Genomic DNA, 24695 nt, shown 5'->3' on the forward strand with positions numbered 1-24695 from the left:
ATAATCTTCTTGAAGAGTGCTCAACAATGTTATTCTATTCATTAGAGCCGATGTGTATGACAACCTGACAGCTTTATCAGTCCCCCAGTTAGCAGGGTTAACAAGTTATCCTAATAAATACAGTACGATTTGTAAACTAACTAAACCAAACCTTAAGTTTGTATACCGCATCATCTCCATAAAGATAGAGCTCGACACGGTTTACAGGTAATTCAATAAATGAGGGAAGGTCATAATAAGAAATTAGAGGTTATGAAGAGGATAGCTAGCTTTACATTTTAAATAGATAGCTTTACGTCTTGGAGAAAAGCCAGGTTTTCAGATGCTTTTGGAATAATTGGAATGAGCCTAGGTTCTTCAGCGGGGCAGGGAGGTTGTTCCAAAGCTCAGTGAATTTGAAGAAAAGGGATTTCTGATTTGTAGTCAGAGGCAGATACCTAAGTGCCACTCTTTAAAGCATTCAAGAGTAATTTAATGGGAAAGCTGGGGTAAATGTCCTAGTAGTGGGTTTATTTTCTGCCATGGTAGCAGTGATTATTGAACTTTTTTTATTTGATTTAGGCCTGTTTTACTAAGACCTTTCTCCCATTTGTTCTTCGCTTTAAAGTCATGAGCAGGAAGATTACTCGTAAACCAAAGCTAGGGATCTAGACTCAACTTTTAACTGGCTTGGCCAGTTACAGCAAATGAATAAAAATAATAATATAATGAGTATCAGTTTGATATTGAATGTTTTCAGTATGTTACGTCTCCTTCCTTCTATTTTTTCAGTAGTTTAAAGGAAAGATCTCACAACACAGTTTTTCTGTTACTCTTTGAACTGTTGGTCATATAGTATAAGTGAGATGAGCTTCCTCAGAAACTTGGTAGGAGTGCTGCTTTAAGCCTGGTCAGACAACTGGAAGGAAGACCTAAACCCAATTTTCCCTATAGTTTTGATTTCAGCAAGTGAACCAAGCAGCACAGTCCTGTGGCTGCCTTTTTGAAACCTAGAAATTTTTATGATTGGCATTATGAATCGCTTTTTAAACTACAGGTCTGTGCTTCCTGTGAGTTATGTAGTTGACAACTGAAAAAAAAAAAAGGTGTAAATAGAAATTTTTTTTCTTGACCAAAAATTAATTTCATTTATTTGCAGGTTAAGCTGAGGGTTTAAACATGACCATAACAGGGTTTATCGGTCTGACAGGATATCTAGTTTGGGCCCCTGGACCTTTGCTTTCTAGGGAGTGGGATATATCCACAATGGAACTTCCCTGGGCAATGCTTGGAAACTCAGGATACGTGCACCTATGTTTGTTCATTTATTTATTGGGATTTATTTATCGCCTTTATAGAGAGATTCACCCAAGGCAATGTACAGACGATGCAGTTTAATATAAAACATACGAGTACAATAGTAAAATGACCACATAAATAAACATAAATACAATCAATGGGTTAAACATGGAAATGGCAAATTGAAACCTAGTAATAGGACTAACTGATACAGTATCAGAAATATACACATTTAACAGGACTGTGGAACAATCATACAACAGAAATTTGATAAAAGTAAGTACAATACAAATGATACCATAATAGACTGCTTGGAAGAACATTCAGATAACATCAATATGATACTAGGTCAGCATAATACCAATAAAGTACCTAATGGGAATGCATTAGAACATTCAAATACCATAGATATGATGCTAGTGCTGTTCATACAATGTGTTTTCACCTTGTGTGAGAATTGAACTGTTGGGGATATTCCACACAGATGTGGATAGGGGGTGGAACAGACCCACAAATACGGAAAAACCGCGAATAACTTTCATCATCATAATAATGAAAATTTTAAAAAAAATCGCCACCAACGGCATAAAATTATTTAAAAAAAAGAAGCAGGCACATTCAAGGCTACCCCCTTGAGCTGACCTACCATGCTTCTCATCCACTGGAAGAACCTGAGCTTCCTTCTTCCCAACAATTGGTACCATTCCCATTTGATGCCAAAGTTTTATTATTACTGTTGCCAGCAGCGTTATTCCTGCCTCATCTTTTCCCCAAGCCCTTGGTGCCCTTTTCCAGCTTGGCAGGCATGGGAGAGCCGGAGTTGCGACCCAAATCCGCCACCACCCGGGCGAAAGCCATATATGGGTTGCTGCGGCCACTTTAAATTCCAAGCGATGAGAGGAGCCCAACTTTCTGTCTGATCGCAGTCCGCACTCCGGCTGTGCTGCCACTAAACTACTACACCAAGGCACACACAGCGTGACCCGCAACCTAAACTCCGGACCTGCAGCGCCCGCCCATGTGACGCATCCCGGTGCTCCCATTGGCCGGATGGGATTTTGGGAAACCCTCCGCTTCTCCCATTGGGCGAGGGCCCCGACTGTCAAACTGGCATTGGTGCTTCCGTTTCTCAAGCTCGGTGGAACCGGTACTGCCTTACGTGGGTTTGGGGTTTGCAAAATTTTTATTGATGATTGGATGATGTAATTTGGGGGAGAGGAGCCAGCATGCCAAAAATCGTGAATAAACGAAACCGCAAGTGCTGGAACCGCCAATATGGAGGGAGAAGTGTAGACACTGATGTAACATATGGAAGAGTGTGTGTGTGTAGGGTGGGTGGTTCTAAAGGAAACTAGTCCACGTTCCCTGACAAATGCATAAAAATTTGTAGTGAAACTCTGACACAAATTATGATACAAATTACAAACCAGTATTATATAAATGAGTTTAGATATCTGTCTTGAAGAGACTCCTAATCCTTTTAAAGCAAATGTGATTTGCTATTAAATCTCACTAAGGACAACAAATGGAAGATAAAACAAAGATAAATCAATGTATTTAATTATGCATGCACATGAAGCAGTCTAAGGGATATAGCAGGGGTGCATAATGAAAGATATTTTAATAGGCAGTGATTTACCAAAATTATATGGTAAATAAAATATTCTATAGGTAATGTATACATGTAGATCTGGGAAAATTGCTGGTGAATTAGAAAGAACATGACTACTGTTTGTCATTGGACTTAATTCCAGAGTTAATATAGTGGACATTAACTATTACATCAAGGAGAAAAGAATGTCTTTCCCTTTTAACCTCTAGTCTTAGAATGGGAAGACGTAGTCCCTTACACAGTGGGCTCAAATGAGTTCCCAAGTGGATATATATATCATATTACACATTCACACTCTTGTTCCTTCAAATGTCGGTGATCTATTCCTCATTCAGAAAGTAACCCAACTAATTCAGGGCAGGGCTGTAGCAAGCCATAACTGTGCCTTGTGCAATTGTACACTATAACGCCCCCTCTCATGTAGAGTTCCTCCCTACTTCCCTCCTGCCTTACCCAGAAACACAATGTAGCATCTCCATTCATCCTCCCCTCTCCCCGGAATCCACCCCTCCAAACGTTTCACCTGCAGGCTAAAGACTATGTCTAGCAAACACAGTAACACTCTTCAGAGGCACCTCCTCAAGCACATCCAGGTATTGCCAGGTCCTGACTACACAATACATCAGCAAGAAGAGGAAGTGCGCATCGAAGGGGGTGGGAGTCATCAATGCCTGGAACTTGTCTTATAAGGAGGCTCTACAGAGCACTGCCGCACCCATAGAATATGGCCCATCACCCACAAATTTAAGTCTCAAAGGGAAGGGGCAGGAAAGGGGTAGGTAGGGACTCCATACTGTGTTCTAGGGGGAAGGGACAGAATGGAGGCAGCGAGACACTCTGTGCTGTAACCTATGCCCAGTTTTAGTGCCCCTGCCTCTCTTGTACCCTGTGTGACCGCAGTAACCACAATATCTTGCTATGGCCCTGATTCAGGGGCTAGTACAGAAAGCCACATGGTAGAGCCATGCGCCAATGGCCAAGTAAGTGGTTTCTACTATGAGATTAACAAGAAAGTATACTAGGATGATGCTATAAGCTAAAGATAAACAAATTCAACATGTGCAGAACTTCTGTGCTGATGAGGGAAAGCCTGTTTATTAAATGCGTACAAAAGTTCTGAGATAAGGGCACCTTTACTGTGTGTATGTTCGGGCAAAAACCAAAGTGCTAGCACACATCTGTGCATGAACTACTATAGAATGTTATGTGCATAAATATTAGCCTTGCAAAAATTTCTTGCACAGAATAACATTCCTGTTCATGCACAGATGTGTGCTGGCAATTTGGTTTTTATTTTTGTTTGAGCACACCCATAGTACCGATACTTCCAATTGTGTCTTTTTAAAGTTGCGGGCACTGATGTAGTTGAAGGAAAATAGATAAAGGAGCCATTTAAATCTAAAAACTGGCATTAAAGTCTGTCAACTCACCCTTATATACTACTCCAGACCTGGCAAAAATGTTCTTGCAGTGTGTGTATGTGTTAAAAATTCCTGTTTACTTCTGTGCATTGCAGAGGAATACCAAATGGCCTCATTACCATTCCTTTTAATATAGCATGTGCCCATGTCTACCACACAAGTTAACTGCCAGTAAGGTGCATTCAAAATGCTTGCTAACTGCACATTTTTGTCCATGGTAGCTTTTTCATCAGCCCCTCAGTCTCTCTGATAGTTCTCCATACTGGTCAGAAATGTTTGAGGATTACCTTTTAGAAATCGCAGAGGAACCCTTCACCTTTAGCCCAGAAGAACTTCACTACAAGAGGACCGCACATATAGGAAACTAATTCAGAAGATGGCAGGAGGATATGTAGCTTAGAAATAAAAATATTGGGTTTGTTACACTATATACCCCCCTCTGAAATCCTAATCAAACCGTATTGTACAATTCGGGACATGTCTTCTAATATGTCCCTCCTGAAAATTCTAAAACTGTACATTGTAATTTTCGATGTATTTTTTGTAATTCGCGACCTTTTCCTAACAGGTCCTCTCGGAAATGTATTAGCGTACTGTACATTTTTATATTTTTGCATTCTTAAAGTTGATTTACTCTGTATTTCCTCTGACTATCTGCATACTGTAACTCGCTGAATGTCCAGCTCTCTTGAATGTAAACCGCCTAGAAGTCGCAAGATTGTGGCGGTATAGAAAAATAAAGTTATTATTATTATTATTATATCAATGTACCTAAAGACTTAGTTGCAGTACTTTACACAGACTACTGTACTGCAATAACTTCAAACAAGCATGTGGCAGAACCCAGCTTCTTATGCACATTTAGCAAGAAAACAAAATTTCAGATATAGGCTGTGGACAAATGTGAGGTTTAATGTGGTGATTATGGAGCTCATCTTGAAGAAAGCAAAGAACACAAAGGAATATTGTAACACTCTACCAAAGAAAAATTCCAAAACACTGGATCTTATTGATACAAAGGTATTTCAGGGTATAGTGCTTAGTTTATGGATTGCAACTCATCAGTTTCATGTAATGGTCAGACCTTATTTTCTCCACCAGCACCACAGGATTCTGGTACAATCGACAATTTTATCACTACTAGACTACTGCAATGCATTACTCTCAGGACTCCCGAAGAAATTAACAAAAAGACTTCAACTAGTATAGAACACAGAAGCAAGATTTACATTATGTAACAACATTTTATTACTTTTTTGTTCCTGGGTAATAAATGTTCTTTCTTAATTGCCTATGCCACAAAAGTATAGAAAATGGCTATCATTCTGATCAAATTTTGCTTTTGTGACCAGGACATTGATATTTAGCTTTTTTTTAACATTCCAGATTGATTCCAAGCTGAGCAAACTTAGGAGCCCTTGTACTAAGGTGCAAACATCCAGCAGATGCATTTTGCTATATATGTGGACAGTTTATCAAGGCAAGAGGAAAAAATACTCCATCTGCTCTCGCCCTAAAAAATTTAAGGGACGGGTTGATAGGGTGACAGCTGTTGAACTAATGATTGAATCTGGATTCCACCATAATTTTGACTTTGATGAAGGATAATGTTTTGTTGTATGTGTAAAGAATTTAGATTGTAAATTTTTATCTGAATTTATATGAAATAAAGAATTATATGCAGCAATTTGGACAGATGGCATCTTACCCAGACCCTCAATAGCAGTCCATATGGAGTCTAATGAAACCACCTCTGGCATTTGTAAATTGAATTCAGGAAATACTGGAATCTCCAAAGTTTTTCCTCCTCTCTCCACACCAGGAAGCAGAACACCGATTACTCCAGATAGGAAGCTCTTTTCACTTGTGCTCTCAGTCACACTTCTTCCTGAGGTGGCTTCCTGATGCCAAGCACTGTGACTTCCTCTCCTTCACCACCATCCTCCAGGATTTTGATTTCTTCAAAATCCTCCACTGAGACACTTGTTCCTCAATCATCTTCTCTGTCAGATGCAGGTTCAGCGGGGGCTGCCTCATGTCTGGCCTTAAGGATCGTATTATTGAGGCCATGGATGAAGATAGACTATCCTGTTCTTTTACTCCTACCTGCAGCTCTTCCTTAGTTGCTAAAACTGCCTGGTATTGAACATGGCAATTTGTGGGTCCGGAGGCAGGGCTGTGAAATAGGTTGAGATTTCTCCTGCAGCTAATTCCTTTCCTCTTTTCTCCCATAACTTAAGCAGGAAAAAATAGCAGCAGGGTAAGGTCAGGATGTGGCAGATTCCATCTTGTTCCACTCCTATCTTTTGTCATTTACTATGTTACTATGGGGGTAATTTTAAAGGACATTCATGGGTAAACAGGATCTCGTTTGCAGAAATGGCCTTTCCTAAAATTGCCTAGAGTATATGCACTTATGTTTAAGCGCATACATCATCTTATGCATAAGTTTAACTGAGCTGGGCAGAGGTGTTCCTGAGGCAGGGTTTGGACATATGTCTATTGTAGCTGGGCCAGGCCCCAGGTAAGTGGGAAACCCCGGCTCGGACCACAGGTAAGATTTTCGGTGCGCCTTTTAGGTGGTTGGTAGAAGGAAAACCCTGACACTGAAATTCTTATAAACAAAACTTCACTGCAAATTTTTTTTTCTTTTGGTGCACTTCCTCCACCAACCTGTTGGCGGTGCTATATCCCACTTCTGACACTATCACAGTGCAAAAATCAAGTGGCAAAAACGTCTTCTCTCACTCTGTTTTAGATAACAGCAACAAGTCCCTAAAAGGACTCTCACAGCCCTGCACTGCAGGGCATTAATTGAGCACAGGCTTCTCTATGCAGGATGGAGGAATGTCCCAGTTTATAACTTATAAATCAAGTTTCCATACATTCCTCTGGCACACTTAACTCTGCTTCAGCCTCACTGCACCACCCCCTCCCTGTGTCATTGGTGCTATAAGCATTGTCTGCAGTCTCCATGCATTCCCCTGCTTCACTCTCCACCTCCCATCCCCCTCTTTGGTTGTTTGGGAAAGTTTCCTTGCCAGGTTCTTCTTCGTCTGAAGGAACTTCTAGCTTTACCCCCTCAGGCTCCCTTGGAAATTCACAATACCTAGCTGGCTGTTGGATTCCTCTCCCTGATTGTTGGCCTGGGGCAATCACATGTTCCTGGTGGTTTGCAAAGGGTGTTGGGCTGCTCTCAGTGTACTTAGAGTCAGCTGGGGTTAATTTATTCACCTGCTTTTCTCCTGCTTGAGGCTTAGGTAACTGCAGAGCCTCGTAGCAAACTCCACCCCCTTCTGTGTTGACTCTGTTTCTCCTTAAAGCAAGGAAAAGCACAGTTACTTACCATAACAGTTGTTATCCAGGGACAGCAGACAGATATTTTCAACATGTGGGTGACGTCATCCACGGAGCCCCGCAGCGGACAGCCTCGCAAGCAGACTTGCTTGAAGATCTTCAAGGTTTGCGAGTGCTGCACCGCACATGCGCGAGTGCCTTCCCACCCGAGTTAGGGTGCACGTCTCCTCAGTGTCTTCTCAGTTCAGATAGCTACCTAAGTAGCCAACCAGGGGAGGTGGGTGGGTTGTGAGAATATCTGCCTACTGTTCCTGGATAACAGCTGTTATGGTAAGTAACTGTGCTTTATCCCAGGACAAGCAGGCAGCATATTCTCAACATGTGGGTGACTCCAAGCTAATCAGAATGGGATGGTGGGAGTATTGGCAATTTAGGAGAATAAATGTTGTAAAACTGCCTAGCCAAAATGGCCATCCCATCTGGAGAAAGTATCCAGACAATAACGAGAGGTGAATGTATGAACCGAGGACCAAGTGGCAGCCTTGCAGATTTCCTCAATAAGTGTTGATCTGAGGAAAACTACAGACGCCACCATCACTCTAACTTTATGACCCATGACTCGACCCTGCAGAGGGAGACCAGCCTGAGCATAACAGAATGAGATGCAAGCAACCATCCAGTTGGAGATGGTTCGCTTAGAAACAGGATGCCCCAACTTATTTGGATCGAAAGAGATGAAAAGTTGAGGAGCAGATCTCTGAGGTTGAGTGCGATGCAAGTAGAAAGATAAAGCATGTTTGCAGACCAGAGTATGAAGCACAACTTCTCCAGGGTGAGAATGAGGCATGGGGAAAACCACTGGAAGAACAATGGATTGATTGAGATGAAATTCTGACACTACTTTAGGAAGAAATTTAGGATGAGTACGGAGACCACCTTGTCATGATGAAAAACAGTGAAAGGTGGATCAGCAACCAAAGCTTGTAACTCAATGACTCTTCGAGCAGACGTGAGAGCATTGAGAAACACCACTTTCCTAGTGAGATATTTGAGATGAGTCGAATCTATTGGTTCAAAAGGAGGCTTCATCAATTGAGCTAGGACTACATTGAGATCCCAAACCACTGGAGGCGGTTTGAGTGATGGTTTGATATTGAAAAGTCCTTTCATAAATCTGGAAACCACAGGATGAGCAGAAAGGGTTTCCCTTCAATAGGCTGATGAAAAGCAGCAATAGCACTTAGGTGGACTTGAATAGATGTTAATTTGAGGCCAGAGTGAGATAAGTGCAGTAGGTAATCTAGTATTGAAGACAAGGAGGTAGATTGGGGCTCCTTGTGATGAGTAGCACACCAAGTAGAAAATCTAGTCCATTTTTGGGTGTGACACTGTCTAGTGGACGGTTTTCTAGAAGCCTCTAAAACATCCTGTACAGATTAAGGAGAACTGGAGAGAGGCAATTAGGTTGAGAGGTACCAAGCTGTTAAGTGTAGAGACTGCAGGTTGGGATGAAGTAGAGAGACTTGACTGTATAAGCAGAGAGGAAAAAACTGGTAGAAGAAGAGACTCCCTGGTGCTGAGTTGAAGTAGAAGAGAGTACCACGGTTCTCTGGGCCACCGAGGAGCTATCAAAATCATGGTGACTTGATCTTCCTTGAGTTTGACAAGAGTCTTGAGAATCAGAGGGAATGGAGGAAACACATAGAGAAACTGATTTGTCCATTTCAGAAGGAAAGCATCTGCCTCGAGGCAGTGAGGAGAGTATATCCTGGAGCAGAATTGAGGCAGCTTGTTGTGGGGAGATGCAAAGAGATCTATCTGCGGAGTCCCCCATTGAGCAAACACTTGATGGAGAGGGGAGGAACTGAGTGTCCATTTGTGCGGTTGTAGAAGACGACTCAATTTTTCCGCCAGACAATTATGTTGCCCTTGAATGTAGACAGCTCTGAGGAAGATGTTGTGAAGAACTGCCCAATTCCAAAGCTTGAGAGCTTCCTGGCAAAGGGAGAGGAATCCGGTACCTCCCTGTTTGTTGACATAATACATGGCCACTTGGTTGTCCGTCTGAGCAAGGACCATGTGGTCATGTAGCAGATGTTGAAAGGCTTTGAGAGCATTGAAAATTGCTCTGAGATCCAACAGATTGATGTGACAAAGACGATCCGTGCTGGACCAATGGCCTTGCATACGGAGACCGTCGAGATAAGCCCCCCGAAGCATAGATTGAAGAATCTGTCATGAGGACTTTCTGATGCGGGGGCGTGTGGAATAGCAAACCTCTGGAAAGATTGGAAGAAAACATCCACCAGAGGAGAGACTGTCTCAACGAAGGAGTTACTGTAATGTGCTGAGAGATTGAATCGCAATCTTGTCGCCACTGAGATGCCAGGGTCCACTGAGGAACTCGAAGGTGAAGTCTGGCAAAAGGAGTCACGTGAACTGTAGAGACCATGTGACCAAGCAGGACCATCATTTGTCTCGCTGAGATTGTCGACAGAGAAGACACTTGTTGGCAAAGGTGAATGAGAGCATCTTGATGTGGTTGAGGCAGGAATGCTCTGAGCTGAAGTGTGTCCAGTATGGCTCCGATAAACTGTAGAGTTTGTGAGGGATGCAATTGGAACTTGGGAAAGTTGACTTCGAATCCTAGACTTTGGAGGAACGTAATAGTCCTTTGGGTTGCTACAGTAACCTCCTTTTGAGACGACGCTTTGATGAGCCAGTCTAGGTATGGAAACACCTGAAGGCCCTGCGTCTGCAGAGCTGCAGCTACCACTACAAGGCACTTTGTGAAGACCCTGTGGGATGATGTGAAGACTCTGGGGGATGAGGTGAGTCCAAAAGGAAGAACTCGGTATTGAAGATGGAGATTCCCCACCCGAAATCTCAGGAATCTGCGAGAGGCTGGATGAATTGGTATATGAATGTAAGCCTTGAGATCTAGAGAGCATAACCAATCCCCTTGATCCATCAGGGGGTACAGTGTTGGAAGAGAGAGCATCCGAAACTTCTCTTTGAAAATAAATTTGTTGAGGGCTCTGAGGTCCAGAATAGGTCGCAAATCCCCCATCTTTTTTGGGACTAGAAAATAACGGGAATAAAAGCTCGTGTCTCATTGGTTCAAGGGAACTTCCTCGACAGCTTGAAGGCAAAGAAGAGCCTGAGCCTCCTGGAGAAGAAGGGGAAGTTGCTTCATGCTGGAAGGAAACTCTCTTGGAGGGAGAGCTGGTGGCACTTGAATGAATTGAAGTGAGTAATCCTACCAAATGATGGTGAGAACCCAGAGGTTTGTTGTAATCTGCTCCCACTGTTGGTAAAAGTGATGGAGTCGACCTCCTATGGGCAGAAGAGAAGTCTGATGGATGGAGGTGGACGTTAGCTCAGACTTAGATTGTCAAAAAAACTGCGGTGGCTTAGCTGCAGCAGTCTGAGGTTTTTGTTGACGCTTTTGCTGCTGCTGTCTTCTAGGCGGAGACCTGGAAAAAGCCGAAGTAGACTTTTGAGGGTAACGCCATGGAGGTGGTTTTTAAGGCTTAGCAGATGGAGCTTTAGCCTTAGGCCGCAATAAAGAGGCAAAAGAGCATTCATGTTCAGAAAGACGCTTGGTAGCCGCCTCGATGGTATCATCAAAAAGCTCATTACCTTGACAAGGTAGATTAGCTAGACTAGGGGTGTCCAACCTGCGGTCCAAGGGCCGCATGCGGCCCCATGAAGTATTTTGTGCGGCCCCGGTCGAAGGAGATGCAGTGTTTTCCTCTGCTGCCCCCGGGTGTTTACCGTCTTGCCGGCTCCCTCCTGTGTCTTGCTGCATTGCGTATTTGTGCGGCCCCAGAAACTTTTTTTGGGCCTGTGCGGCCCAGAGAAGCCAAAAGGTTGGACACCCCTGAGCTAGACGGTCTTGCAAGTTGGGATCCATATCCACAATGCGTACCCAGGCCAAGAGTCTCATTGCTACCGCAAAGGCAGTTACCCTAGATCAGTGGTTCCCAAACCCTGTCCTGGGGGACCCCCAGCCAGTCAGGTTTTCAAGATATCCCTAATGAATATGCATGAGAGAGATTTGCATACCTGTCACTTCCATTATATGTCATCTAGGACAGGGTTTGGGAACCACTGCCCTAGATGACAACTCAAAGGCTTGGAGCATGAAAAGGCGAATTTGAGAGAAAGTTTCCTGAAGTTGTTTAAATGCAGGCAGGCGATGGACAGCCAAGTCAGGAAAGTAATAAGGCATGGTTTTAATGCAGTATTCTCCTCCCTTTTTCAAATGTATTATTTTATTAAAATTAGAACTAATTGTCTTGTTTTTTTTATTTTTTATTTTAACCTAATTTTTAACTAAACGTAAATTGCATTGGATTTGGATTTTACGATCAAATCTAATATTTTAAATAAACTTGAAACTTGAAGATGAAATTATAAATGAGGACTCTGTTAGCCATCATGGAATTTTGGTAAAGACGACGGCAGCCAAACTTATCCATAGTACGTCCTTCCCTGCCTGGATGAACAGCAACATAGACCTTGGAGGGATTAGATTTCTTTAGAGATGATTCCACAACCAAGGATTGATGAGATAATTGAGCCTTCTCAAATCCCTTGCAAGGAACTGTACGATATCGAGATTCCATTTTAGAGGGAATATCTGGTATGGAATAGGGAGTTTCCAGATTCCTGATGAAAGTTTTTTTAAATACAGGATTCATTGGAAGTCTCATAGTTTCTTTTGGCGGATGACGAAGCTCCATCTCGGCCAAATATTCAGGGGTATACTTGGATTCAGACTGAAGATCAAGCTGAAGAGTCTTACCCATATCAAAGATGAACTTTGTAAAGGATGATGTCTTAGAAGTCGAAGCCTCCTCAGGAGGTGAAGAAGAGTATGATCTAGGTGCTGCCGAGTAGGATGGAGAAGCTTCTCTGGAATATTGAGAAGGAATGTCTGTATCCAACATAAGCGTTACTGAAGAGGCTCTACTTTGTGATATTGGTAGAGACAGAGAATGCTTACACTTCAGAAGCCTCAAAGGAGAAGATCCAGGAGTCCGAGGAAGGGATATCCTCGAGTCATGCTTCAGAGAGATAGGTGAAGGAGGATCTCTCATGAGCGGCCTCGAGGAAGGAGTCCTCGACCTCAACTTGCCTTGATTTAGAGACGCAGGAGGTGTAGGAGGCTGTAGAGGTCGAGACCTATGCCTGGGCTTCAAAGGGGTCTCGATGGGCCTCAATACTTGAGGTACGGGAGAAGGTCTGCTCCATAGAGGAGACTCTTTGCTCTTCTTAGATGGCAGGTTCCTCGAGGACGTGGCATGTTTCGAATGGTGCCTTGATCGAGGTTTGGCTCCCTCATCATGAACAGGCTGGGAGCTTGGAGACTCGGGTCTAGAAGGACGAGGTGAAGAGTCACTGGAGGACAATTGTCGAGACCTATGAGGCTTGTCTCGAGGCGCCTCAATGGAATGCTCAGGCTGGCTCGCAGGAAGCAAGGTCAAGGGAGGATCAAGCTGAGCCAAGACAGAGATAATCTGAGTGGTCAAGATGGCTTTCAGCATGTCCTCGAACATAGGCACTGAGACCAATGGATCTGGTCGTACAGATGCAGCAGTGCGCTCCAATGAAGGCGACCCCGAGGATGAGTATTCCCTATGTTTGGAGGCATACTTGGATGGAGGTCTCGTAGAGGCTGGCACGACTGCACTCATTGCCTGGACTGCCTGAGACTCAGCTGGAGGCTTCTTAGGTAGCATACCTGGAGAAGGAAGAGGAGACTTACCCGAAGATTGAACCTTAAGAGGCACAGCAGATGAGACCTTCGAGGTCGAGGGCGACTTCACCGAGGTCGAGGTCTTTGAGGTCGCCCCTGGAGTCGAGGCTGAAGCCTTTTCCGCAGACTGCTCCATAGCGCCAAAGAGCTCAAGAATCTTGACACGACGTCTTTGAAGGGCCCGAGGTTGAAGGGTAGCACAGCATGGGCAGGACTCAGGACGGTGCACCAATGATGGGGGTCGGTCAAGGAAATGGCCCGGCCACACTGGCTACACTTCTTAAACCCGGTAAGAGGCCAGGACATAGACAAATGACAGCTGCAATCAAGCGAGGACTGACGGCAGGGCCTAAGCCCTCTGGACGGAACCGATGGTAAAGAAAGAGAAATTAAAAAAATTTTTTTTTTTTCTAGACGCGACCGACCACACAAAGAAAGAAAAGAAAAGCTGCGGTGCGAGAAAGACACTTAGTAACATTGCAGAGCTAAGAAACAGGGCTTCTTGGCTTCGCGGAAAACTAAGAATTGAGGAGACGGCGCGCCCTAACTCTGGTGGGAAGGCACTCGTGCATGTGCGGTGCAGCACTTGCAAACTTTGAAGATCTTCAAGCAAGTCTGCTTGCGAGGCTGTCCACTGTGGGGCTCCGTGGATGACGACACCTACATGCTGAGAATATGCTGCTTGCTTGTCCTGGGATAAGGAATAATAGGGGATAGATAGTGTTTTGTGTGCCCTCCCTGCTGGAATTCCTGGTTGTGACATCACTTGCCTTTTTTCCCTTCTGTCTTTCTGTCCTACACTAGGACTTTTAGTGTACCAGGCTTTATTTTAGGGATTGCAGGTTTGAGGGCTGTATTCTTGGCTGGGCTAGCAGTCTTTTTAACTGTGACAGGAGCTTCCTTGTCACAATATGCACAAAATAGAAAACTTATATTTGCCAAAGAGCAGGTGTAAATGTGTGTGTGTGTACATTCTTTTATGAGGTAATTTTCAAAGAAGGGAATATGCTCATAGTTTCCATTAGAAAATTGATGTAACTTATGCATATGCATGCTGCACATCTTAGGTGACTGATTTAAAATTACTGTCTATATTACATTACATTTGTGATTTTTATTCCGCCATTACCTTGCGGTTCAAGGGACAGAAGAGGATTTCAGAATTGCAGAAGAGGATTTCTGGACATGTCCAGAGGTGTTACAGAGTAGAGCGGGTTGCTTCAGAGGATTGAAATGTTTCATACGGTGTTAGTCAGTCTTCTAACATTTCAGCAATTTGTACTTTATTAATTGATTTCAGCTTTCCATTTTCTCACTTCATGTAAGAAGGAGAGATCCATAGAACACCAGGCTCCTATTCACATTTTTTTAAAAATTCAGATTTCTAGAACCTATTCAGAGTTATCTGCTACTGAGACTGTTATGATAATGAGAGATTTTTATTCTGTAAGCATGTCTACTAGTGTCTGCCCAAGAATTGTGTTTATTTAGCATAAGAACATAGCAGATGAAGATAACTGAAAACTGTATTCTGCTATATGACATTTTCTCTTTCATTATTTTTCATTTTCCTAGCAGAGAATTCATGGTTGCTCTAAAGAATCCTCTTTTTCTTTTTTGAATTTTCTTCAATAATAGGGAATGCGCAGATGGGTGCCACTATAGTAGATGCATTGGATACACTCTACATTATGGGTCTTTTAGAGGAGTTCAGGGAAGGACAAGAATGGATTGAGAATCACCTTGATTTCAGTGTGGTGAGTATCATCCAACCTTCTACAATTTCATTATCCTGCAGGATTCCATTTACAAGCGCACTGCATGTCAGTGTTATCTCCCTAATTAAATTGCCAATACATCTTTATTCCAAGCAGACCTTTGCTGAATTCTTTGGATGGAATCGATCTAGATATAATTAATTATATTTGTTTATTTGATTACTTTATTTTGACCTTTCAGTAGGGCTGTGGAATTATTACACCAAACCTTCAGCTCCAACTCCGCCATTTTTCTACTGTTGAACTACTGAAATCAAGCTTAACATTATTTTTGTTCTGGAACTAAAGTACTAATATCTTAGATCAAGGACAAAGATATATATATATTAGGACTGCAGGAATATTAAAATATTTAATCATGATTAATATGTAAGATATTTTCCCCATTTTATCCTCACAGAAAATATCTGTTTACTATATTAATATCCATCTTAAAACACAATTTTCATTATTTGTTGCTTCTTGTATGGTGGCTTTCAAAGTCGACCACATTTCTTCCACATTATTAGTTTCTGCTTGGCTTTGTAGCGCCTGGTGAACGAAGTCTCCCATTTCTTTGAAATTTGTGTCCTTGAATTTGAGGACCTTGGTCAGTGTGGTAGATTTAGTGAAACCTTTCCTGAGATTGAACCATACCATGTTGTGGTCACTGGAGGCCAATGTGTCGCCCACCGAGACCTCTGTGACACTTTCTCCATTGGTAAGTATCAGGTCCAGTATTGCCTGATCCCTGGTTGGTTCCAACACCAGTTGCCTGAGTCTTGCTCCCTTCATAGTGTTTAATAGCCTCCTGCTGCTGCCGGAAGCAGAGGTAAGTGTAACCCAATCCACATCAGGCATGTTGAACTCACCTAGCAATACTGTGTCCCCACGCAAGGTGATATTTTCTATATCTCTGATTATTTCCATATCCAGGTCATCCTGTTGTCTTGGGGGTCTGTAAATTATGCCAAGATACAAGCATTTGTCCTTCCCTCTGGCCAAATTAACCCAAAGGGATTCCCCAGTATACTGGACATCTGTGATTCTCGTGACCTTAATGTCATCTTTAGTATATAATGCTACACCTCCTCCCATTCTGCCCTCCCTGCCACAGGGCTCAGTCTTGGGCCCAATCCTATTGAACATCTTTATAAGGGACTTGGCAGAAGGGCTTCGAGGTAAAATAACATTATTCGCCGATGACGCCAAACTAAGTAATGTAGTGGGCAAATGCACAACAGACGAAGATTCAATGCCCGACAACATGATGCACGACCTACTCCTGCTGGAGCGCTGGTCTAGGACATGGCAACTCAACTTCAATGCCAAAAAATGCAAAATTATGCACCTGGGCAGCCAAAATCCATGCAAGTCTTATACCCTTAATGGCGAGATCCTAGCAAAAACGGTAGCAGAACGAGACTTGAGGGTAATCGTCAGTGAGGACATGAAGTCTGCCAGTCAAGTGGAGCAGGCTTCATCCAAGGCAAGACAAATCATGGGTTGCATACGAAGGGGTTTCGTCAGCCGTAAGGAGGAAGTCATTATGCCATTGTATAGATCCATGGTGAGGCCCCACCTGGAATACTGAGTGCAATTTTGTAGGCCACATTATCGCAAGGATGTGCTGAGACTGGAGTCGGTGCAGAGAATGGCCACCCGGATGGTCTCGGGACTCAAGGATCTTCCATATGAAGAACGGCTTGACAAATTACAGCTATACTCGCTCGAGGAGCGCAGAGAGAGGGGAGACATGATCGAGACGTTCAAGTATCTTACGGGCCGCATCGAGGCGGAGGAAGATATCTTCTTTTTCAAGGGTCCCACGACAACAAGAGGGCATCCGTGGAAAATCAGGGGCGGGAAACTGCGAGGTGACACCAGGAAATTCTTTTTCACTGAAAGAGTGGTTGATCGCTGGAACAGTCTTCCACTACAGGTGATTGAGGCCAGCAGCGTGCCTGATTTTAAGGCCAAATGGGATAGACACGTGGGATCTATTCACAGAGAAAGGTAGGGGAGGGTCATTAGGGTGGGCAGACTAGATGGGCCGTGGCCCTTATCTGCCGTCTATTTCTATGTTTCTATGACATTTATCGGAAAGAGCAAAGGGATCACAATTTGAGTACAAAAATCATCTCTTATTGCCCTATAAATCAATAGAAATGTTTGACACAGTTAGCAAGTATGCCCTAGAAGTCTTATAGCATCTTATATTATATTGTGTTGTACTTACATAGCTCCTTTCTGAAAGGCAGAGTTGTGGAACTGGAGTTGGTAAAACTAACCAACTCCAGCTTCAAAATAAAAATGTACATTATATTAAGTGATAAATATATTATATTATGTGGTAAATATACAATATATATGGGAAGATTAGGTTCTTACCTCAATAATCTTCTTTCTGGTATAAGGATATAGGAGTCCTGACTGTAGATAATATCCCCCTGCTCATGAGTTGTGTTGCAGAAGGATGAAATTTACATTCTTCAACTATGCCTCCTTCACCAGTGGCTGTAGAGCCCCCTTCAGTTTGTACCAAAGCAATTAGCCAATAAAAAGGAAGGATACAGGGAATAAAATAAGAAATAAAAAGAGGGATACAGGGAACCTTCCCGACAATACATTTCTATTCTGCTGTGAAGAAAAAATTTGAACCAAGTTAATTAACACATTATTTGAACCCAGGTGGAACAAACAACCCACCTACCAAATTGCAACCAGCACTAATACTTATGGAGCTTGTAGAGTCTCACTTACCGCCTTTAAAAAAATCTAACTAACAGAAAGAAAATCTCTAGCTCTGGACACACATATCTTTCTGAGACAAGAAGCAGGCGAATTCCAGACTGACGGGACAGTGCGTCAGAACTCCTATACCTAATCTTTCCATTCTGGTGCAAAGTGTATAGGAGTCCTGATAATAGGTGACATACCAAAGCAGTCTCAAGTCTAGGGCAGGCCAGATGAGCCTGCCCTTAAAACCGAGGACCCAAAAGCAGTATCCTCTTGTGATGCCACATCTACTCTGTAAAGGTATGGAGAGTAGACCATATAGCTTTCCTACAAATCTCCTCAGATAGAATTGCCAGAGTCTTCATCTACAAAGAAGCCACACCTCTAGTGGAGTGTGCTCTTAAGGAAATTGGTGGCTATTTCCCACAACTAGTGAATGCTGATGATATCACCATACAAATCCATCTGGAAATGTTTGCTTTAGATGCTGGCTTACCCAACCTAGCAGCATTGGTGAGAACAAAAGATGATCTGAAAGATGATAATCATTGGTTACTTCAAGATAACGGAGAACTCTTTGCATATCCAGCAGTTCTAAAACTTTGTCTCTTCTCTTGAAGCCTATGGAATGGAACACAGGCAACCTAACCTCCTAATTGACATGGTAGGCCAACATTGCCTTTGGCAAAAATGAAGGAACTGTGCAAAAGGATACACCCACTTCTGTAAATCTGAGGAATGGCTCTCTCTGTTTGATAGTGCCTGTATCTCCAAGACTCCTCTCAAAGAGACAATAGCCATCAGAAACACCGTCTTTACTGTCAGATCCAGCAGAGACATCACCTGCAAAGGCTCAAAGGGTGCCTTACTGAGCCCCTTCAAGATGATGTTAAGATTCTATGACGGAAACAACTATCTTACTGGAGGATACAACCTGAGCACCCCCTTCAAAAGTCTGGCTATGTCAGGATGTGAGGCCAAAGAGCATTCTCTACTTGGGATTTAAAACAGGATAGCCATGCTTCCTGCATTGCCAGGCCTTTTTCGAGTCCAGTCTGCAGAAATGCCAGCACCACTGATACCAGAGCCCTTAATGCTCCACCATGTCCTTTTCACACCACTGCTAGAACAACTTCCAGACTTTTGCATAGTCCATAATAGATGTTGATTTCTTCACTCAAGAAAAGTAGCAAGGACCACTTTCAAATAACCTTTCTGTGCTAGGGCTGTGCGCTCAAGAGCCATGCCATAAGACCAAAATGTTCTGGACCCTGAGACAGGAGATCTGTGTGCACTGGCAATTTGAGACCTGTCTTTCTGAAGGCACATGAGGTCTGCATACCACAGCTGATACGACCAATCCAGTGCTACCAGGATTACCAACCCTGGATGTCTTGCTATCCTCTGAATGACCCAGCCTATCATGGGTCATGGGAGAAATACATACAGTAGTCCTTGTTCTGATCACGGCTGAACAGGGCATCTAGATCAGTGCTCCTTGGCTTGAATCTGCAACTAAAGAACTGATCTATTTTGCTGTTCTCCACCAATGCCATGAAGTTGAATATTGGCTGTTCCCATTGGCGCATTATACAGTTGAAGGCCTTCTAGGACAGTGACCACTTCACCTGGGTCCAAGGTCTGCTGGCTAGGATCCTCAGCTTGAACATTGTCTAGTCCTGTTACAGATATTGCTAAGAGTGTCTGCAGGTGGTGTTCTGACCAGTGGAACAACAACTTGGCCTCTAGGCAAAGAGGAGCTCTTCTGGTGCCTCCCTGCTGATTGACATAGACCACCACTATGGCATTGTCAGAAAAAACCCTGACTACTTTTCCCTCCAGGGTTTTCTCCATCATCTGTAATACGAGATGAATGGCTTGTAATTCCAGATGATTTATGGACCACTTTCCTCTGCGACTGAGTCCAGTTAGTAGCCTTGCGCTGGGTGACTTGAGACAATGTCTCCCCCAGCTGTAGAGACCGGCATCTGTTGTTAGAATTACCTAAGATGAAGTGTGAAGAGGCATGCCCCTCGCAAACGACTCTGGCTAGAGTCACCAAAGCAAGCTCTGCAGTGCTTCCACTATCCAGGCTAGCTGCTTCTGAAGTGAATCCCTTTGGCGGCACCCCTGGTCTAGATATTGTATTTGTTGAAATTTAGGATGAGAAGCTTATTCAACTCGGATCCAAAAGGGAAATCTCATAAATATTTATTTAGAACTGTGAGGGCAGCGCCTAAACTGCAAAAATTAGGCTGTGGAAGTGCAAAACCTATGCAGTAAATGCAAGGGTGGGGGTGCCTAGTATTTTCCCTGCAGTTACTAGGGCACACGCATACTACAGGGGTACCATGTTATGTGCACTAACAAGATACTCCAGGTGCACCCACTATTTCTGCCAATGCATTTCATGTTGTGCTAGCTCAAATAAACTAAATAAATAAATGATCTACTGCAACAATCCCCAGGAAGTTGAGGGACAGGAAAAATCAGATGGGAGAGTCATCCTGGAGGGTGGGATGGTTGTGATCAGTGTTTGGGGGGTGGTTATGGGGGTTGAGGGGTTGGGGTTGATCAGAGAGGTCCTCAAGGGGTTGGGGGTGTTCCTGGAAAGGTGACAGAGGGGGGCTAGTTTTCCTAAGGGATTAGGCCACACTACTGAGCTACACTAATCAGCAGCTGTGAAAGCTAGAACATGGCATTGACCCTCATGCTAGATGTCACAGCTGGCCACTCCTCTGCTTTGCCTTTGCCATGCAAACAACCCACATAACATGTTTTGTTTTTTTACCATACTGGCTGGAAGCCATTAATGCGGGTCCATACTAATATCTGCCGTGCATGAAATCCTGTGCTACCACCTTAACGCGCTAGTAAAAGGATCCCAAAATGACATACACTTGAGAATTTTTTTAAAAAAATCTGCCTTTCTGTACATATTTACAAGCAATAGGTTCTCAGAAGGTAAAGGTCTTTGCTGTCATTGACATTGCTAATATCGCTAAAGACCAATCTAGGCATTCAGAGGCTTGGAGCTGAAGAAAAACCTGATCTTCCAAAGCCTTACCAAGCTAACAGTTTTCATTATTTTGTAAATAAGGATTTTCTGTGCTTTGTTCCATGCTTGTTTCAACACTTGAGATTGCTGAAGCTTTTCTTTATCTACCCTCTTAGCCTTCTACTTTTTATGTTCCTTAATATGTTTGCTATAATTTTCAAGCACTTCACTAACTCTTACAATGATAAGGTTACTTTATAGTAATATTTTTAGAGACTGAATACACCAGCATGTAACCCAGAAATACAGCCAGAAACCATGGCAACACATTTTTTAAATGGTTCCTACCAATCCTGAACTCTGCTGCACAGTCATTTGCATTCATTAAATGAATTCCCACGTGCTGCATATTTGTACCTGGGCTTGCATCTGTAAATTGAAGATCCAGTGCAATAACTTGTCCACTGTATAGTACATTGTGTCTTGTTTATGGGGAACATAGAATTCTCTCAGAAAACACATCCAAGGATTGATGGAGTTTTAAACTTTGAAATCTTTGGACTGAGTTAAATTAGTTTTCTAGTGCAATAGGCATATTGTTCTTCAACACTTGGGTAGTCAATCCCTGGTCATGAGATACTGTCTAGAGAGCCTCATTTACATTTTTCTGCTCCGCCTCCCTTTACTCTGGGCTATCCTGAAAATCTTCTGTTTCTCTCTCTACATGTGAGAGGTAGAAGCCTGTCTCTTCTGCTTGTGTTTATTTTTCTTTAATTTAGACCTTTATTATTTTATTTTGAGGCTTCTAAGTGATGCAGAAGCTCCCGGCTTCAGGACATTTCTGGCTGTGGAAAGATGCACTCTTAAGGGTAAAAGTCTGCAGCCAAGAGACAGCCTGCTTGGCCAGTCTGCATTAACAGTCCAGGTGTTCAGGAACCGTTCTCTTGGGAGCAAGGCTCATTCCAGGTTTTGTTCGCAGAGAGCTTGAGTGCAGACTGTATAGCTCTTTGGAGGTTTTTGCCGGGATCAGGGCTGACTGCATTTCCTTCCCCTCAAACTTTCTGTTTGATCTGGCCATGGCGCCATGTACCTTCACCAAGGTAATGATTGTAGTAGCAGCACATTTTCACAACCTGGATGATTGGCTAGTCCGAGCTCTGTCAAAAGGCAAAGTAAGGATAGCAGTGGAGTGCGTGATCAAGCTCCTGCAGTGTTTGGGCTGGGTGATAAATTTCTGAAAAAGCCACCTACAAACCCGTTCAGTTCCTGGAATACCTGTGCATTTGGTTCAACACAAAGAAGATCAAAGTTTTTCAACCAGAAGGCTCACAAAGCAAATCTCATGCATCAGATCTGAGACTTTCGGGACAGGCTGATGCCGACAACTTGGCATTACTTACAGGTGCTGGGATCAATGGTGGCAACCATAGATGTGGTCCCTTGGGTGAAAGCACACTTACAAGCTCTCCAGGATGTGCTCATATCCTATTGGTCTCTGCAAATAGATGTGTTGCAGATGCCCCTCCTTGGACACCAGAAGTGCATCGTAGTCTGAACTGGTGGTTGGAGCTCCAGTCTATCCTGGAGAGTTCTGCTTCGCCTCTCCACTTAGGTCATACTAACAACAGATGCCAGCCTGTATGGTCAAGGAGCACATTGCAAGGAGCATCCTGTGCAGGGACATTGGTTGGCATCTCAGAAGAGGTGTTTAATCAATCAATTGGCACTGAGGGCCATTTGTCTAGTTCTGAAGGCGCTCTGTAATTGTCTACAGAACCAAGCTGTGAGAGTCTTCTCCAACAATGCAATGGCAGTGGCCTATGTCAAGTGACAAGGAGGCACCAAGAGTGCGCCGCTATGCCAGAAGGTTCAACTGTTTTTCCAGTGGGCGGAGACCCATCTGTTGGCTCTCTCAGTAGCACATGTTGTGGGAGTATACAGTGTGCAAGTGGATTTTCTCAACTGGCAGATCCTGGAGAATGGGCTCTATCCCAGCAAGCATTGGATTGCATTGTGAGTCAGTGGGGGCGCCCAGTATTCAATCTGATGGTGTCAGTGACCAATAAGAAAGCTGCTCGGCTCTTCAGCTGAAGATACAAATCAGAAAGCGCCAGCTTGGATACCCTGGTACAGCAGTGGCCACAGGCAGGGCTTCTGTACATGTTCCCCCCCATGGTCCATAATAGAAAGAGTTCTGAGGAAAATAAAGTCCCACCCAGGGTTAGTAGTTCTTGTAGCTGTGAACTGGCTGAGACTATCGTGTAAAGACTATTTGGAAGTAGTCATTGCTACTCTCCTGAGATCCAAGAAACAGTCAACATTAGCCGCCTATAAGAGGGCCTGGAAGTGATTGCAGGACTGAAGTGTAAAGAAAAGTGCAGAACCGGTCACAGCCCCAATTTCTTTGGTTCTAGCTTTCCTTCAAGAGGGTCTTGCAAAAGGCCTGGCCGTTAACTCCCTCAAGGTATGGATGAGTCTTTCATTCTTCAGAAATCAGACTAACTAAAGTACATTGGCCTCTTACCCAGATGTGTCAAGATTTTTGAAGGGAGAATTATGCCTGCACCCTTCAGTATGTCAGCTGTTTCCAATGTGGAGTTTTAATCTTGTCCTACAGGCCCTCGCTAAGGCTATGTATGAGCCTCTGGAGGAGGCATCCTTAATGGACCTGATGGTTAAGATGACATTTCTGGTGGTGGTCACATCAGCATAGCAAGGTTGGAACTGCAGGTGTTATCCTGCAGAGAATCTTTCCTCAAGATTTCAGAGAATGGGATAGTACTATGTACAGGCCCCTCTTTGCCCAAGGTAGTCTGTTTCCATGTTAACCATGAAGTACGGCTACCTTCCTTTATACCCTAGGGATCCAAGAAGAGTGATGAGACCTGAAATTGTTGGATGTTCGCAGTGTGTTGCTTCGGTATCTGGAAATTACAAATGAGTTCTGTTTGTCAAATCATCTCTTTGTGCTAGCAGGTTTTATCTGCTGGGGCTGCCCAGCTTCAAAAGTGACCATTTTGAGATGGATTCATGTGGCCATTTCTTTAGCCTATATCAGGAGTGGAAAGCAACTGCCTGTATCCTTAAAGGCACATTCTACAAGGGGAGTAGCAGAGGCTAGAGCAGTTTTCCCTGAAGAAAATTGCAGAGCGGCCACATGATCCTCCCTTCATACTTTCACAAAGTATGAAATAGCAGCAAAATTGGATTCATCATTTGAGTCTTATGTACATTCTGCAGAGTCATCTGTCACACCCTAGATTCCGGGGACTACTTTAATACATCAAAAGTGTTCCAAGAATGATGTGACTATTGAACTAGAAGGAAAGATTAGATACTTACCTTGATAATCTTCTTTCTAGTAAATAGGCACATCATTCTTGAAACTCGCTATCTGATATTTTTTAGCTTGCTTTCTGTCTTGTTCCTATTCAGCAAGGTCCGGGATAGAGAAGACCATTGCTTTCGTGAAGGATCAAAGAGTATCATTCAGAGCTCCAGGTAGGTGGCTTGTTTGTTCTACTTCATTATATATGTTAAATAGTTAATGATTATTTCATGCTAAATGTTTTGATATGAGCAGAAAAGACATGTTCTTGGGGAGTGTTCCCATACCTGTTATGTTTCTAGTCTAGGGCTGACCATCTGCTTTGATACGAACTGAGAACTTGCTGTACAGCCCAGAATGAAGGGAGGGGAAGTGAAAAACTTTAAATGAGGTTCTCTACACAGGATCTCATGGCCAAGGATTAACTACCCAAGAATGATATGCCTATTTATTATAAAGGTAAGTACCTAATCTTTCCATTCTGATTCCATTGCCATTGTT

At 43.3% G+C, this 24695-nt stretch overlaps 1 protein-coding gene across 2 annotated transcripts in view; it reads left to right on the forward strand.

Moving 5' to 3' along the window:
- The window catches only part of MAN1A2 (mannosidase alpha class 1A member 2), a 394344-nt gene that overhangs the window by 218208 nt on the left and 151441 nt on the right, over positions 1-24695 (forward strand). For both annotated transcript variants that reach the window (XM_033941127.1, XM_033941128.1), the window contains one exon: positions 15011-15129. In XM_033941127.1, the coding sequence (XP_033797018.1) occupies positions 15011-15129 (119 nt within the window). The remainder of the gene's footprint in view (positions 1-15010; positions 15130-24695) is intronic.

The sequence above is a fragment of the Geotrypetes seraphini genome, chromosome 4, assembly GCF_902459505.1.
Source record: "Geotrypetes seraphini chromosome 4, aGeoSer1.1, whole genome shotgun sequence".
Lineage (NCBI taxonomy): Eukaryota > Metazoa > Chordata > Amphibia > Gymnophiona > Dermophiidae > Geotrypetes > Geotrypetes seraphini.